The sequence below is a fragment of the Corapipo altera genome, unplaced genomic scaffold (genome assembly GCF_003945725.1).
Source record: "Corapipo altera isolate COAL_440 unplaced genomic scaffold, ASM394572v1 205, whole genome shotgun sequence".
In the NCBI taxonomy this organism is placed as follows: domain Eukaryota; kingdom Metazoa; phylum Chordata; class Aves; order Passeriformes; family Pipridae; genus Corapipo; species Corapipo altera.
The window spans coordinates 407,977-426,283 of NW_020885046.1; the positions used below are offsets into that span (position 1 = coordinate 407,977).

Genomic DNA, 18,307 nt, shown 5'->3' on the forward strand with positions numbered 1-18,307 from the left:
CGCGGGTCGCGGGTCGCGGGTCGCGGGTCGCGGGTCGCGGGTCGCGGCGGGCCGGGGGCGGGCGCTGCGGGCCGTGCGGAGTGTGACAGACTGTGAAATGGGGCGTCGCCGCGCGGCTGCGCCGCACCTGGGCCCTTCAGCTGTGATTGATCGCGCCGCTCATGTGGAAGGGGCCCATCTGCTCCGCTCCGCTCCGCTCTCCCTCCCTCCCCGCGCCGCCGCTCCGCTCCGCGCCCGGCCCGCGCCCGCCCCGGCCCCGCGCCCCGCGCTGCCGGCCCGGCCCCGCGACTCTTACTGCGGCGGGGAGCTCTCTGTCCCCGCGCCAGCGCTTAATTAAAACCGCTGACATCATGGCGGTATAATTAAGCGTGGCATTAATTAAGCTGGAATAACGATTTTTTTTTTTATTAAGAGCTCCGCTTGCGACGACGACAAAAAAAAAAATCCCAAATAATTCCGTGTAAAAGCGGGAGAAAGCCATCCCGCCGCCGCCGCTCCCGCGCCGGGGAAGGACGCCCTTCGGGGGGCTCGTCTCGGCGTTTGCGGGGACGGTCGGGGGGATTGTCGCCTTTTTGCCTATTTTTTCTGCTTTTGCCCCAAAAGTGCTGATCGGCTCCTGGCATTCTGATGGCTAATTATGCATCGGAGAGCTTCGACAGCTGCATTCATCATCATAAAATGTAATAATTAATGACATTCCAACAAAGAAAAATATGCAAATGAGCGCTCATTAGCATTTTCATATTCAGCTTTGATAATGCTTTTGCTGACAAGGTTGTAATTAATGAAAATTCATGTCGCAGTCAGGAGATTGGATCGGTTTCATTCCGCTCACAATTCCCAAATGCTTGCATTATGGAAAATCGGCGGCTCTGCCAACTTTTTCAGGGAAGGGAAAAAAACACAACACACACACACACACACTAAAAGCACCAGATGCAAATGAAGGGGAGGGAGCCGTTAACTCCTTCTAGCCCTGGCCCCCTCCCAAAAAAACAGGGAAGAAAAACAACCCCAGCAGGAATACAGGAATTGCAGGAAAACTTTTCCCTCCCCTTTATTTTCCCTTTGATTCTCCCTGTGTGCGAGTGAACTCGGAGGGGACGAGGCGCTGCCGGTGTGTTCTCTCCTGGCCTTATCCAGTTCATTCCCGGGTTGTTTGTGCATCCAAGGGTTCCTTGTGCCTGGACAGATCCGTCGGCATCGCTGGGGTGGTGGCTCAGTGTCGGGAGCAGGATCCGGCCACGATCCTGCTGTTCCTTGGTTCAGGATCCATCCATGCTCCTGTTCCTTGGGACAGGATCCGACCCTGGCTGTTCCTGCTCCTTATTTCTGGCATTCTCAACCCTTCCTCTGCCCTTCAGTTCCTTACAGGGACTCCAAGAATTCCACCTTTTGCCCCATCCTGCTGTTGGTGGGGCTGTGTCAGGAAAATGCTGTGGGCTTCCCACGGTCCTCTGGTGCCAACACAATTCCAAAGGAAAAGAAAGTAACAGGGAATTGCAATTCCCGGTGTTGGGATTGTTTGTATTTATTATTCCCTCCCAAACCAGTATCCGTGTGGGAATGGGAAGCATAAGGAGGAAGAAGGTGACGCTGCTCACAGGGTTGAGCCGCATGATCCAGAGCAATTCCACCATTCCCAGTTCCAGGAAGAGCTCTTTCCCATCGATTTGAACATCAATTCTGCCCAAACAATTCCATTTTTAAGCACTTTCTAATCTCAAACTTTAGAACTTGATTTATATTTGAATATCAAAGAATTCGGGAGGTTTAAATGATCCGGGTTTATTTTTCCGGGATAATTTCCCTTTGGATGGGCAGAATGCCCAGGCAGATGGTGCAGTGGCACCTGTAAACAATCGGAATGGAGCCGTTCATCCCGGCATTTCTCGGAGCTTTTTCATTCCCTTCCATACAATAAAACTGGGATTGGGTCCTTTTTTCCCCCCAAATTCATGTTTTTGGGTTCGGGAATAAAAATATAGGATTAGGAAAAATCTGGGATTAAAAAACCCTGGGAATGAGGAGGGATAAAATAAGTCAAATCCACATTTAATTGTCTCCACACAAAATGGTTTCATTTTAAAAATTCCAGATTTGGGTAAAAAATCAGAACCAACAAAGAAACTTCCCCCAAAATCTTTATTTTATAAGGAATATATTTGCACAGGTTGTTCCTTTGCCATTGGGAAACTGGGAATGATTCTGCTAAGACACATTTCCTATAAAATACAGTTGATCCTTGTTTTCTACCAGGAATTTGGGTTTGCCTTGTGAGGGGCTGGATAGATGGAAATAGTCCCTTTGAGCAGGAGTAAGGTGAGGAATATTTGGATTTAAAAGCTCCAAAAAACCTGGGAATACAATATCCAACCTCAATAAATATCCCACAAGCTCCTTACAAAATATATCCTTAAAAATCAATGTATTATTGGTGGTTTTCCTTGGGAAGAGCTGAACCAAAAATATGATTATTTAATTTGATTTAATTTATAGGGAACGGGTAGCAATGGGGTCTGGAATGGGATGAGGCCTGAGAGAGAGGTGGCAGAATTTAGGGGTGGTTTCCAAGGGGAAAAGGGAATTTAATGGATTAATTTAAAGGAATTTAAAGGAATAGAATAAATATAAATTAAGTGAAATAATTGGGTAATTTTGATAATACCTGGGGGAGCGAAGCCCATTCCCAGCCCCATCCCGGCAGGCTGTGGGATTCCCGTGGGATCCAGTGCTTTAACAGGAAAGAAGAGGGAATTATCCCAGGTTTTTCCAAACCCTGGTAAAGGATAAACCCCCCAGACTGTCTCCTTGATAAGAAATCAAAGAATAATTCCAATTTTTCCCTTTTTAATTTGTTTTCCCTTCTTTTTCAACATCTTTTATTAAAATCATGGATGAAGGAAAATAAATCCTTCCCTAAAGTTTTTATCTCCTTAATGGCTCAGAAAACAGGGAATTTAGGAAATAAACCTCGGCCACAATTCCCAATTTTCTAATAAAATGTGGAATTTCAGCCCTGGATTTAGCAGCTCCTTGGGTTTTCCATTTAATGAAGAATTCAGCATCGATCAGGATTGATAGTGGCATCTCCAAAGTTTTATTCCAAGAGTGAGTTCAGCTGGATTCCTCTTTCCCACTCCCACTTCTGCTCCATGGAATCCATGGCTATGGATAACCAATGAAATATCCTGGTGCAGTGAGTTTATTCCATGATGCTGTAAGAATTAGGATATTCCACAAGCCCCTAAAAATTCCCTATTAAAGGAAACATTCATTTCCAACCATTTTTCTTCCCAGTGGCTCAGGGATGCCAGGAATGTTTGCAGGAGCCAAATAATTGGGATGTGCCCAATTAAACAAGAAATGGTTTAAAAACTGCATCCTGGGAGGATTCCCTGGAATTTGTTTTTGGGAAAACCAGTGCAATTGCAACCCAAAATAAAGCCATCTGAAATTTTCAACATCCCAAAGGAAGGTGGGGTCGCTCCATTCCTGCCTCTGCATCCAGGAGGTTTTTCCATGGGAGATCCAAGGGCGACCCTGATCCCGGATCAAATCCAACAGTGTTGTCCCCAAAATATTTTGCTTCTTCTTTTCTTGTAAGGAATAGCAACCAACAAATAAATCCATTATTCTGGAATATTAAATTCTCCCACCTGCCCAAATTCCTATTGGAAAAATTCCTTAAGGAATGAGAGTAATTGTTTAATAAACTTTTAATCAACATTCAATAATTATTCATTAAAGTGGCTCTTATTCCTATTAATGATTTTTTAAAATCCCAATCTCCTGACATAAATTCTGATTATAACTTGAATTTCCATCCCAAAACAACAGCTGGGAATGGGCTTTTCATGGGAATCCTGTGAGGCAGTACAACCAAGGTTCTCTATGAAGCAATTCCCAATATTCCCCAGAGCCTTCCTGCTCCTTCCAGTGTTGGCCCTGGAAGGGAATCCTGGCAAAATCCAGGTGGAATGCAAGAACTTTGGGAATGTAAGCCTTAAAAACAGTGGGAAAATCAATCCTGAAGCATCTTCTGGAAGTCCTTCAATCCTCTTTTGAAACAGATTCCCCGCAGGGAATTCTGGAAACCCCAGCTCCTGTTTTCAGCACCAAATGATTTCAGGACTTCATTACAGGCAGCTTATTTGCATATTCCTCCCTGCTAATTAATACCTTTGTTATGGGTGTGATCCGGGATCAATCTCCATAGGGGAGGGTCAGCCAGTATTCCCAGGCCATGCCGAGCAGGAGTTGGGAAACCTCATCAATACCTGGGATTTGGGCTCTTTGGGAGACAGGCGGTGACTAGAAAGGGCTCATTTGCATATTTGATTATTCAGGATTTGATAATCAATCCCCCTGTGGAAACTGGCGTCCCTGGGATGACATTCCTGGTGGCGACTCATCCCCATGGAACAGGGGTTTGGGGCTGTTCCCTTCTGTTTTGCCGGCTTTATTTTTTCCTTGGCCTTTAGGAATGGAATCCTGGAATGGGTCGGGTTGGAAGGACCTTGAAGCTCCTCCCACTCCAGCCCTGCCATGGAAGGAACACCTTCTGTGGACCGGGGTGCTCGGAGACATTAGTTATCCTTGTTATCCTTGGGCTTGTGGCTGTTAATAATGGGAATGTCCTGGAGTTAGCCAATTCCCAGGCAGAGCCATTCCTGGAGCAGGAATTTGGTGCACCTAAACCCCGGAATCTGGGGAAAAAATCCTTGTGGGGGCCCAAAAGGACTTGGAAAAAATGGGAAGGCCTCCCCAGTCTCCCGAATGGAACGCGAGTCCATCCAGGGAAAGTCGGGAGTGCGACTCCTTAATTGTGATGCATTTGCCGAGTTTCCCGGCTCCGGCGTCGGCCCCGCTCCGGTGCCATATGGTCTCCCATGGAACATTTAACTTGTCAGATATAATGGATTGTCCTGGAAGCAGATTTTCGCTCGGAGCGCTCGGCTCCTCTCTTGCATTTCCCCTGGAGCTCCGGGGCCGTGGGATGAGGGATTGGGCCGGAGCCGCCGAGCGGAGCCGTGCGCTCCATTCCCCCGGAGAGGGTGACCTATATGGCAGGAACGTTCCCGGCGCTCTCCCGGCCGCTGCCCTGCCGGGCGGGACGTCACAAGGAATCGAGGGCGGCTTCCAGGGATACTGCAACCTAAATGACAGGGATACTGTGGGATAAGGAGCTCCGTGGGGTAAAGGGCTGTGGGTGTGGGAGCGATTCCGTGGATAGGGAATCACTCACAGGAGTTCCGGGTTGGAAGAGGCAGGGGATGAGTCTCCTCGGTGCTTCAGAGAACCGTGGAATGCTTTGGGATAGAAGGGATTTTAAGGATCATCTCATTCCATGGGCAGGGACACCTCCCACTATCCCAGTTTATTCCAACCTGGCCTTGGACACTTCCAGCCATCCAGGGGCAGCCACAGCTTCTCTGGGAATTCCATCCCAGCCCCTCCTCACCCTCCCAGCCAGGAATTCCCTCTCAATATCCCATCTAAACCAGTGGGAAGCCATTCCCAGTGTTCTGTCCCTCCATCCCTTATCCCAAGTCGTCTCCAGCTCTCCTGGAGCCCCTTTAGCCACTGGAATTTGCTCAAAGGTCTCCCTGGATCCTTCTCTATGAGCAGTTTCTATGGAGTCTCAGCCCAAATCATTCCCAAATTATCTGGGAAATGTCCGTTCCCACGTGTGCGGGCCTGGTGAGGGGGTGCGTGCCCTCCACTGGCATTCCTGACTGGGCACTCTTGGGAATCTCAGCCTGTTCTTTGGGGTTTATCCCACCATTCCAGCTGCTTTCCCAGCCCCTGGGAAGCTTGGGGTTTGTGCTGTCCCTTGAGCTGATCCATATGATCCCAAATGTTGGGTTTTAAAGGCAAAATGATAACAAAAACCAATCCCATGGTTTTGAAACTTGACTTTTATAGATTGAAAACTATTAGAAATAAACAGGATTTTTGTGGGAATGACAAACTGAGGCTTTAATCTCCACATGAGCATTATTTCCATTTTTATAGGAATGTCTCTTTCCTTCTCTGCTGTGAGGATGTTGCTGTGGATGCTGAACTCCCTGGGATCATGGAATCCTGGAATGGTTTGGGTTGGAAGGAACCCTCTCATTCCAAGCTCCTGCCATGGGCATGGAATCTTCCCTTGGAAAAGCTCCCTGGCCCTTCTGTACCATCCTAAATCCACCAAAATCTTGAGGTTGCACCTCTCTGGTCCCTTTGGGAAAGAATTTCCCTGGTTGTCATGGGAGGGTGTTGATCCCAAATCTGTTCCAGAAGGATATGGATCTGTATCCATGGTCACATCCAGCGGGGTTGGTTTGGGAATCAACCCTTCCAGGCAGGCCTGGCTTACAGAGCTGAGCTTTAGAGCCCAGACTGGAGCTGGAGGAGGGTTTATCCTGCCCTCTCTATTCCATGCCTTTGGATCCTTATCTTCCTTGTTTTAAAGGATCCTGGTGGAATCCCAGTTTTCCAGCTATGGGATAACAATCTCCTGAACTAAGGCGGAGGGATCACCCCGTGCTGTATCCCAGTCTCCTCTTGGAGACTGAGCTGGGATAAACTCATATCCACTCAATCCCTAGATGTTCCTTCAGAGCTGGAATGTCATTCCAACATGCTTTTGTCTGGGATTTTTATGGAAACCTTGCTCCTTTTTTATCATTTTCATTCTTTACGATTAAATAACTCTTTGGATTTTTATTATATTCCCTTTCCCGACGCCTCTCTCCTTCCCAGCCCATTTTCCCTGATATATCCCAGGAATAAGAAGGATAAACCACTATAAATATGTTTTCCTGGAATTTTCCTCCTCTCTCCGCCTGTTTCCAGGTGTTCAGGCCGAGATGATCCTCCTTATCTCCTCCTGCCTGGAATTCCACACCGAGGAGGAACAGGAGACTAAAGGTGTTTAGGGAGTGACTCCAAATGAAGGATTGTCTCCCAGAATTCTCCTTCCCATCGTGGAATCTCAGATTCATAAGGCCCTTGGGGTGGCCTCGGGCCCTGCGGCTCCGAGGGATCTTTAGGGCTTCCCCACCTCCTTAAATATCCCTCTTTTTCCATCAGAGTGGGAAGAAACTGTCGGTTTGTTCCAGCAAATCCCTAATTTAATTAGGGAAGTTCATTATTCCGCTCTCAATTAGTGCCTGGATTTGATATGCAGTTTATTAATCCCTGAAATCCCTGGAATATTATGGATTGGTTGTCGAACTGTGGGACTAAAGGACAGTTTAATATAAATCTGGGAGAATCTGCTCCTCCACATTCCCTGTTTATATCATCATTTCTACAATTCCAAGGCCAGTTTTGCCACTTACTTAGTTTGAAAAGCACATGGAGAAATCCCAGATTTCCCTATAACCGGCACCAGGATTGGATCAATTAAAGAAATCCAGGGAGCAATTTGCCTTGGTCTTTTGGTTTGGATTCCCTGTTTCAGGAATTTTGGATTCCCTGTTTCAGGAATTGTGGGCAGTGCTAAAAAATCTTAGTCTGGAATTTTCCTGGAGTGAGGAACAAGCACAGGAGGGGTCGTGGAGGTCGGGCCCATCCCTGTCCTTGAATTCCATGGGCCAGGCAAAGCTGGTTGGTCTCATATTTATGGATAGACAGAGATCCATGTATGTTGTATGTACAAGGAAGGAATTTTGGAATGTTTGGGAATTAATTTTCCTTGTTTAACCAGTGAGTTGGTTTTGAAGCCCCCCTTCCACCCCAACATTCCCTGCTTTCGGTTCATACTCTGTAGCTTTATTGTCCCATGGGTTTCGGGATTTGATTTCCTTGGAATTTTGTCCCTTTGTCCTGCCTTTGGCTGTGGCGTCGGAATGTCTCTGCCAGATGCCTCCGTGTTTCCTGGGCATCAGGAAAGGGCCAAATTCCTCACTCCCAGTAAAAACATCCCATTCCCCTTGTGCTGTGCTGAATTCCCACTGAAATCCTCAGGATTGATGCCTTCCCTGAGCTTCGTGTCCGGTGTGTGGATCCCGTGGATCAGACCCCGCGGGGTTCCTGTTGTTTCATGCCCATTATCTCAATCTTTGCCCCAAATCCACGAGATTTCTCCCGGATTTATTGCCGGGGCTGGATAACCCAGCTCAGGCTTAGCTGAGCCAGGCTTACCGGCCCCTAAACCCCGGGAGAGCAGGAACAACACGTGGCCCCCCGGCTGCTCCGAGGGGACGATGCCACGGGCTCCCTGTCCCTGTGCCAGCCCCGAGCCCGCGGGAGCTGCCCCGGGATCCGCCGGGAGCCCCCGGAGCCGCTCGGAACGGCGAGCGGAGCACCGAGGGGCTGAGCCCCAGCCAGCTGTCAGTCCTGGTGCCAGGAATGCTGCTGCTTCCAGTAGGACTCCAAAAAAATTCCACTCACAGGAAGCAGTTTCCTATTGATTTTATCTTCCCCCCCCTTTTTTTTTTCCTTTTTCCCCTTTTTTCCCCTTTTTTTCCTCCCTTTTCCCCCCTTTTTTGCCCTTTTTGCCCCTTTTTTTTTTCCCCAATATTTTTTCCCCCTTTCTCTTTTAAAAAACAGAATATTCCAAAGTTGTGGAGAAATAGGAAAACTCCACGCTGGCTCCTCTGCTGAGAACATGGGTGGGATATTTGGAATTCCATTTCTGATTCCATTCGTAATTCCATTTTTAATAGGAAGCCCTTGGGAAGGTGTCCACGGAGAGGGCAGGACATACAGAAATTGTATTTATAGATATAAATTATATTGATATAAAATGGTATTTGATATCTATTTTATATTTCTCTAGCTATATTTCTCCATGGGTGAGGTGCTCACAGGTATTGGATAAATGGCCTAAAATTTCCACTTATTTAAAGGAGGTTTTCCTTGGGTAATTCCTAATTCCCTACAATTTTCAAGTTGATTTTTCTGCTGAAATGAGGCAGGGTTTTAATCTCTCAGGAAAACAAATCCCTATTTTTTTGATGGATAACCCGGCAGTGAGCGGAGCCCATCCCAGTGGCAGGAAAGCTGGGATGCGGAGATGTTCACTCTGCATCTCCTGCAGCCCAACTTCAGAAAATCTGGGATGCAAAGCCAGGGATTGAGGTGGAATTCAGCTGTTTGAAGCTTCCCACAAATTCCCTGTGCTCCACCCAGCAGCACCCGTGTGTCCATTCCTGGGGGTCTGGGAAGTTCATCCCGTTCTCCCTTTGCTCGGGAGCTCATCCCAAATATTTCTCAGCTCTGTGGTGCTTAATTCCTGGTCTGATTTTGGAATTCCTCTTTAATTTGGCATTAAATTTGTCTTTAATTTTTGTTTAATTTGCTGCTGAAGGGAATCAATAGGGCTCCATTCTCATTTGAGCCGTTGGAAATCGGAGGGAATGATCCTTAACTATCCAAAATGCTGAAAATCCAGGGATAAAATAACAAATACATTTAAGCAAAATCTATTTGGAGCCATTAAAATTCCAATGCCTGATAAAAGGCCTATTTTTGTTGTCCCCAGCCAGGTTTTCCTGCCTGACCAAGCCTCAAATCCCAAATTAAAATATTGCAGTGGAATTCTTCCGTTAAAAATTATTTTTAATATGAAATCAAGGGAAATATTGAATTAAAATATTTGAGAGAATTAATTTCCCTTCCTTTTCTCTGCTTATGGAAGAGTTGCCTCATCCCTCTCATCCTGCTTCCCAGAAAACAGCCAAGGTGCCCTTTCTCCTGGGCAGGGATTGGGATGACTTGCATTTATCCTTTGGAAGTTGCTTCTATTTCCTCCCGGATTTAATCAGTTTTTCCAAGCCCACCATGGTTCGAGTGGCTCTTTATGGATTTATGGAATGATTTGGACTGGGCTGCTTTTATAACAAAAGCACACAGGGAATATTTTGGGAGAAAGGGGTTCCAGGAAGAGAAGGCAGCTTTTTTCCCGGAGGTATTTAGGGAACAGGGAGTCGCAATTCCGCGTGTGCCAGGCAAGCGGGAGCGGCTCCGAGTTCTCCCTTTGTCTGTGCCGTGATTGGCATTGTGGCCATTCACTGAACATCCCGAGATTCCCCCCATGCTCCGGCGCTTCCCTGCCTTCCCCAAACCCACCCAAACTTCCTCCCTGTGCCGGCCAACTTCCAGGCAGAGCTTTGTTCCCCCAGCCCCAGATCCTCCGGAGCGCCGAGCTGGGAATTCTCAGCACGTTGGCACAGCTAAAAATCCACCCTGGCCCTTCTCCCCCTTCCACCCTGGCGATTTTCCCCCCACGCCGTGGGGTTTTTTTTTCCCAAATCCGGTGAGCGGGGCCTTTTCTCCAGGAAAACGCGGCCGCGGCCGCTCAGCCAGGAAAAGCGGGAGCATGGAATGCTCCGCTCCTGCCTCTTTTGAGGAGTTTTAGCCATGGGGCTTTGGCACTGCCACCCTTGTCTTTGTGCCAAAAAATATCCGCAGCGGCTGCCGCATTCTAGTACTGGAGGCTTGGCTCGAAAATTCCGCAGTGGATGCGGCGGGAAGCCGCGGCGCTGAACGCTTTGCTTTCCCCCGAACCCTCCTGCAGCCGGTCGGGCACCTGCACCTTCCGCCTTCCTGACCCTCAGAAAACGCTGAATTCCCGGGAAACGGGGGCAAATTGAGGAGCGGCTTTTCTCGCCCGAGCTGTCGTTGTTTAAAGAGCTGGGTGTTGTCACAGGGCTTTTGGGATGTGCCGCGGGAGCGACGGGAGCGGAGGTAATTGGGAATGGATAATTTATAGGGAAGACGTTCCCCCTCGGCCCACCGGGAACGGTTTGATGGTTACGGGTGAGGGGAAAATCCTCAAACTCTCCACAAACTCTCCACACAATCTCCACACAGAATCCATGCAAAATCTCCACAGAATCCCCACAGAATCCACACAAAATCCCCACAGAATCCCCACAGAATCTGCAGCCGGGGCTTTTTAACAATTCCCGGAGTTCTGCCTGGGTGTGGGATGTGGAGGAGGTGGCTTTTGGGAAGCTCCCGGTGGCCCCCTCAAAACTCGCTCCGGAGCTCCGAAGCGCCGGGTTCGGTGGGAGAAGCGGCCACCGGAGATGAAATCTTTCCCGAGGAGCACAAGCCTAAAAAAAAAAAAAGCCAAGTCAATCTCCCGCTGGCTGCGGAGCCGCTTTGGTACCTCGGAGCCTTCGACAGAGCCCTGGCCGGGTGCCCATTGATGTCATGGAAACACTCAAATTACCGGGAATGATTCACGTCTCCGGCGGTCCCTGTTCCTCCCCCACGCGGGCGCAGCGCGGCCGAGCCCTGACAACTTGTAATTTGCGGGGGGTTTATTTTGGTGCCGGGGTAAATATTTCTGCCCAAACTCAAATTAAGCCGTGGCTGAGACGATGGCAAAGGGGCTCCTCAGGTGCTCCCGCTCGCTCCCCTCAGCCCTTGGTTCCTTTCGGGAATTTTTTACCCCCCCAGTCCCTGCCACTCATTGTTCCCAAAGACTTCCCAGCCCTCTCGGGGCGATGGGAAGGGGACGTGGATTGAACTGTCCCATCTCAGTGTTGAACTCGTGGATTCCCCGTTTGGATTTCATTGTGGTTTCAATCCTGACTTAGCTCCGGTATTCCCAAGCAGAGGGTTATCCGTGATCTTTGAATACCCAGCTCCAAGCCCTTCCCAAAGTTAGGCCTAATCTCCCATCCATCACAACAATACTTGGGAGGTGCTCAGGTATTTTATATGGAAAACAACTAAACCGAGGAAGAAACAAAAGACTCCAGAGACTTAAATTGGGATGGGGAGAAGGAATTTTGATTCCAAGCCACTTGGAATAACCAAACTGTGTCCACAAAGGGCCCTCAGAGCCGGTGGATGGATACTAAAGGCTCCTGGAGTTGGGATGTGGCCACTGATTTCGGGAATGATTTCAGTGAGCCCCAGCAGCCTTTGTCTGACGGTCTGCCTCGCCTTGGCTTCTTTATGGAATGTGGCTGGGATTGGGAATATGGAGCCCGGCAGCAAACCCGGCTCCTGGGTACGGAGTGTCACAGGGAATCACAGGGAGGATCCGCTCCCTCGTGCCGGGTGCTGCACACGGGGCTTTGCTGCTCCAGCCTCGGAACACTGGGAATTTCGGGGGGGATTTTTCCTGCCTCCTGGATGTTTTGTCAGCGGTGCCTCCCCCCTTCCCCTGCCGGGCTTCTCCTCTCCCGAAGGGTGTTCTTTCCCTGGCAATGTGTTTGGGATCAGCTCTCTTGCCTGCTCTTTGTCTGGGAGCACGTGGGGCGCTGCTGCTCAGCCACCACTTGGTGCTCAGCCACAAACCTCCTTTTCTCTCCCTCCCTTCGCCCCTTTGATCCCAAAGAATCCCCTTTGCTGCCCTCTGGAAAAGCAGCACGACTGAGGCTGCAAGTCAGGCTCTGGGATGGGAGCGTTCAAAGCTTCCTGGGAAAAAGGAGAGGGAAGCAAAAAGGGGGCTTGGGGCGGGCACAGAGATCCCCACTCGGCTCCCGGCCCTTCTGGCAAATTCCCAATGCCCAATCCGTTTCTCTTTCCCAGGTGGATCATGAGGGAGTTTTCTCCTGGGAAAGAGCAGGGAAGCACATCCCCAGCAGCTCCTGGAAGCTGGGAGAGCCGGGAGGTGGGAATGTCTGCTGCCTGGGTGGGAGATCAGCTCCCACCTTCACCCAGCCCGTGGAATCCCATAAAATCCCAGGTCCAGGAGCAGAACAGCCAGGATTAGGAAGCTTAATTCCCATCACCATCACCAGGAAGTTTAATTCCCATCCCATCCCTCCCAGCAGGAAACCTGTGAATCCCTTTCTGTGCATTCCAGTGGGAGCAGTGCCTGGTTTATCCATGGAATGTATATAAATACACATGGAATCGGCATTGGGAAAATGGGATGAGTGTCACCTAAAGTGCTTGGAGAAGCTTTGTGTGTGTTCCTGTGCTATCCGTGTATTTACCTGGATTTTCCCTCTCTTCCCAGGTAAAACAGAACGAGGTTCCTACTCATCATACGGACGAGATTCCAACTTACAGGGCTGCCACCAGGTAAGTGCGAATCTGCTCGGAAATTCCCACTGGAAAGCTCCTTCCCGAGCTTTTCCAGCCAGGATACAGCTCCTGGAGGCTCAGCTTGGCTTGACCTCCTCCTACCCCAGTCAAGGCTGCTGGGAGGCATTCCTTGTGTCCAAAATCCCAGTCTCGGGAATGCCACCAGTGGGAAGAGCTGGTGTTGACTCGTGGCTGCTCCCCTAAATCCCGCTTTCCCTGGGATCTGGGGCAATGCCGTGTGCACATGAGGTTGGAAATACGATTTGCTGTCCCTTTTTGTTTGGGAATCGCTTTTGGCCAGGAGTCAAGGCCAGCAGGTGAACAGCAAAGCCGCCCCATGGGAGCTCGGGAAAGAAGGAGGGGTTCCAGGGAATGCTACAATTCCAGTGTAACACAAAGGTATGGCGTGTGTGCCTCTGCCTCCCTGCACTCGGAATTCGCATCTTTTCAAGTCTCCGGAGGAATTCCCGGCCTAAAAACACTCTCTGTGGCCAAATTCCCGGTTTTGTTCCCAGCCAGTCGGGTTTTTCTAAGGACACTTTCTCTCCTCATTCCAAGAACAGTGTTAATGGTGGGGTTTAATCCTTCTGCTCCTTCCTTTCCCTTTTCCGAAAGGTGGCAGCTTCAGAAAAGTATCCAAGGGATTTAATGGCTTCCTTAATATTCCAGGCTTTACAGGCTTCAAATCTGCCCGGGACAACTCAGAGCAAGCGCCAAAATGGGGATATTTTAGGCTTACTTGTTCCCTGCTTTCCATATTCCTTGGGAATGTGGGGAAAGGGTCTATCCTTGTGTTTTCAGGATGAGGCAATTTGAGGAATTCCTTGGGAATTCCTGGGTGTGTCGGGCTGTTGTGTGACCATTCCCACCACATTCCTCAGTGCCAGGCTGGCACTGGGAGAGTTGGAAGGGAAGGGAAGGCATGGAAGGGGCTGCCCAGGGAATGGTGGAGTCCCCATCCCTGGAACTGTTCCCCAGATGTGTGGACGTGGATCACAGGTGACCCTGGATGATTGGACTTGATCTTGGAGGGGTTTTCCAAGCTAAATAATTCCATGATTCCAATGGAATTATGGAATTATGGAATTATCCCACCTTGCTTAGGTGGGATCACACATCCAATTCCCTGGGGAAAAAGCTGGAATGATGTGGTTGGGGTTTGTTCATTCCAATAACTCGCTTTCCTTGTGTTTTGATGGCAAAATTCCTGTCAGGATCATCCTTCTCCTTCATTTTCCCTTCTGAGGTAAAAACCAGCCCAAAGCTGCGTGCAGGGGTAAAATAATGGGATTTGGGAAGCCACAAAGGCCGGCCGTTCCAAGGGCAGGTTGGATGGGGCTTGGAGCAACCTGGGATAATGGAAGGTGTCCCTGCCCAGTGGAACAAGATGATCCTTAAAATCCCTTCCATTCCATGATTACTTTGTCCATACAGGAATTATGTGATGGCATTACTGTGACTGTGGGATGGGGCAGCCACAGCTTCTCTGGGAATTCCATCCCAGCCCCTCACCACTCTCCCAGCCAGGAATTCCTTCCCGATATCCCATCTAACCCAGTGGGAAGCCATTCCCTGTGGCCTGTCCCTCCATCCTTTGTCCCCAGCCCCTCTCCAGCTCTCCTGGAGCCCCTTTAGGCCCTGGAATTTGCTCCGAGGTCTCCCTGGATCCTCCCCTTCTCCAGGAGAACACCCAGAGCTCTCCCAGCCTGGCTCCATGTCTGAGGGGCTCCAGCCCTCGGAGCATCTCCGTGCCCAAGTTGGATGGGGTTGGGAGCACCCATGGAAGGTGTCCCTGCCCACGGCTTTCCGACCCCTCCCACCCCAAACCATTCCAGGATTCCATGACACCCACGGAGGGACCATTCCACCCCAGAGGTCCCCAGGATCCCCTTTGGAGCCTGGAATGTCCCAGGGAGGCCCCCAACTCCCCCCCCGCTGTCCCCAGGCCCCGGTGGCTCCTTCCGGTGTCGCTCTCATTTCCCCTTCCCTGCTTTATTTGGGCCCGGTGTTCCTGTTTTTTTGGGCTCAGGGTTCCTGTTTTTTTGGGTTGGTTGTTCCTCTCTCTGGGGGTTTTCCCTGTCGCCGTGGTGGGATCGGGAGGGGCCAGCAGGGGGTGTGGGATGTGGGGCCCCTCAGGCAGAGGAGCAGAGCCCAGGACTCCCACACAGGGATCTCAGGGACTCCCAGAAATGCAGAGCTTGGGTCCTTCCTGAAGTTCCTGACGGAATTTCACCCTCCATCTGTAGTTTCCCAGCCCTGCCTTGGTGGCTTGGAACTACTGGCTTCCTTGGAAAAATTATCCTTTATTTGTAATCCCTCTCAGGAAGGAATTCCTGGCTGTGAGAGTGGCGAGGGGCCAGGATGGAATTCCCGGAGAAGCTGTGGCTGCCTGGATCCCTGGGAACGTCCCAGGCCAGGTGGGATCACCTGGGCTATGGAAGGTGTTCCTGCCCTGCTCCCACATTTCAAACCCTCGGGAAGCGCTGCTTTTCCCCGGCTCCTCCCCGTTCCCTTGTTAGTATGTATTCCCAGTTGGAATCAATCACTCCGGGGATATGGTTCCGTGCTGACCAGTCTTGGACAAGCTTTGCAAAATGATTGATTCCCAGCCCAGCTTTGGAAAACTTGTGAGCAGCTCCATGTGGAGCCGGAGCCAGTCCCGCTCTGGCTCCTGGCAGCGCCGGGGGCTGCAGGAGCAGCCATTCCCTGCAGGCCCGGAGCCGGGAGGCACATATGGAAGTTTCTACTCCCTGTCACGTTTGCTGGGCATGTGGTACCTCCCTGCTATCCTAACGCCGGGACTGACGGGATGGAGCGCGTGCGGAGCAGCACGGACAGCTCCGGAATTACAAACAGCTTTAATCGTCCTTTTCCTAGGAAAAGGATGGTACTGGGAACCGAGGCCATATCTCTGTGTCTCTGCACCCTGGGAAGTTCATTGTGGATCATCGTGGAGATGATCCAGGAGCTGGAGCCACTGCCCTGTAGAGCCAGGCTGGGAGAGCTGGGAATGTTCACCTGGAGAAGGGGAGGATCCAGGGAGACCTCGGAGCAAATTCCAGGGCCTAAAGGGGCTCCAGGAGAGCTGGAGAGGGGCTGGGGACAAAGGATGGAGGGACAGGCCACAGGGAATGGCTTCCCACTGGGTTAGATGGGATATCGGGAAGGAATTCCTGGCTGGGAGAGTGGTGAGGGGCTGGGATGGAATTCCCAGAGAAGCTGTGGCTGCTCCATCCCTGGAAGTGTCCAAGGCCAGGCTGGAGCACCCTGGGCTAGCAGGAGGTGTCCCTGCCATGGTAGGGGTGGCACTGCATGATCCTTAAGGTCCCTTCCCACCCAAACCATTCCACAGGGAGAGCTCTTCCCTGTCCCAGGGAGCTGGAAGGGCTGTGGATGTGATTCCATAGAATCCTAGAATCCTGGTTTGTGTCCCATTCAGAGATAGGGAATCCACAACCCCTCTGGGTGACCATTCCCAAATCCATGATGCTGGATCATGTCAGGACGTGGAAGCAGCTTCTCCTCTGAGGATCAGGACTTTTTTTCCTATAAATTCCTGCTTCCCATGGGTAAAAGGGGGACTCTGTTTATATTCCCAGCTGGTGAACAGGAAGAGGTTAAAAATCCTTGGAGGCTCTTGAAGCTTTTTGGCCCTGACATTCCTTTGGTCTCTCAGATGTTTTCCAGTGACTTTGGTTCCAAACATTATCCCTGTAATTTTCATAAAACACCGGGAGCTCTCTGAGCCTTCCCTGTGTTCTCCCATTCAAAGGGAAAACACGGATTCTCTCATTAAACTTGGGAATTCAGCCACGAAACCCCTTGTTAAGGAGGAGCCAGGGTGGGATGTTTCCCCTGAGCCAACCTGAGCCAGCATTCCGGTTGCAAGGCCTTTGTATCCAATGTTTACATGGGAAAACGGGATGATAAGGACCTCGGAAGGTGAGCAGGGCCAGGCTTTAAGGATTTGTCAGAATAATTTGCCAGAGAGGAACATTTGGAAGCACACCCTGGTAGAACATCCCCCCTGGATCACCTTGAAAGGGAACCGAGGCAGAATCCAACGAAGTGACAACTTTTTAGTGGGTTTTGCCGAGAAAAATATTCCCAAAATATTCCTTTCTGCATCTCACTGTTCCTCAGAGTCCTATCCATCCCCACCAGAAATGGTGACACCTCCCAGAGGGTTTAGGCTTGGGAAAAATGGGATGAGGGCACTTGCAGGTGTTTGGAATTTCAGCCTGGCACAGAAATGGTGCGTGGAAAACAGGGATACCAGGATATGTGTCTCATAATTTATAATCTATAGGAAAATCCTGATAAAAATGAGGCTTATCTGGGAATTATCCCACCCCTTATGGTGCCTTTTTTCCCCATCCATTAATATAGTGGGACTGTCTATATTTCCATATCTCCCTCCATGTATTTCCCGGGATTTTGGGGTGGAAAAGGGACTTTTTGCTGAATCCAGAGGCTGATGGATCTCAGCCTGTTTGCTCCAAAACTGGAGCCGCTTTGTTTGGGAATCTGTGAGGGAATAGCTTGGGAAAGTCACCCAGGTCGGGAGCAGGGGGAGAGGAGCAGAAATTTGGCAGGAAAACGTCAGAGCCGCTCCGTCGATCCAGGTGCAGTTGGGCACCTGCACGGGGTGAGTCCTCCCAGCTGGAAGGTCATGGAACACATTCCGTGCTCCCCTTTTCCTGGGAAAAGCCCTCATTAAACAGGGTGAGAACGGCGGGATCGCCACATCCTGACCGACATTCCCGGTGCCAGAGCGGAGGGAACAAAGCAGGGAAGTGGTGCTGGCAGGGAGATCAGAGGGATCTGGACGGGAATAATGGAGGGAAGGAGCTTTGATCTTTAATAATGTCAGGAATTTTAATTGGAGGGACGGAGCAGCAAGAAAAGAGCGAGATGAGCCGGTTTCCTGGGATAAAGGGCAGGAATTCCTAGGAAATAAGAAATAATTGTAGGATAAATCACTGGGAAGTTTAGTGGCAGAAGGAATTGCTTTAAATGGATTCATTTTGGCTCAATCTCCTGACAAATCAGTAGAAAAACAGGAAAGGTGTCGGTGTTCCCGGCGGATCCAGGTATGGGAAGGGGAGCGGGGATTGCTGGGAGCCTCCCGCTCTCTCCGGAGGCACTTCCAGCCTCACGGGGCCACCTCTCCATCGGAAGGTGGATATTCCTGCTCCCACATTCCCACTCCAGCCGGCCTGGGGACCTGAGTACCTGCACGTGCGGAGCATCCTGGGATTCCCAACATGCATCCCTGCTCCTCATCCTCCCCCTGCCCAGCTGGGAGAAACCAGGGATG

The 18,307-nt window shown here is 50.4% G+C and overlaps 1 protein-coding gene across 26 annotated transcripts in view; it reads left to right on the plus strand.

Annotated features, from left to right (window-relative positions):
• The window catches only part of TCF4 (transcription factor 4), a 120,195-nt gene that overhangs the window by 53,657 nt on the left and 48,231 nt on the right, over positions 1-18,307 (plus strand). For all 26 annotated transcript variants that reach the window (XM_027668612.1, XM_027668615.1, XM_027668620.1 and 23 more), the window contains one exon: positions 12,920-12,984. In XM_027668612.1, coding sequence (XP_027524413.1) covers positions 12,920-12,984 — 65 coding nt within the window. The remainder of the gene's footprint in view (positions 1-12,919; positions 12,985-18,307) is intronic.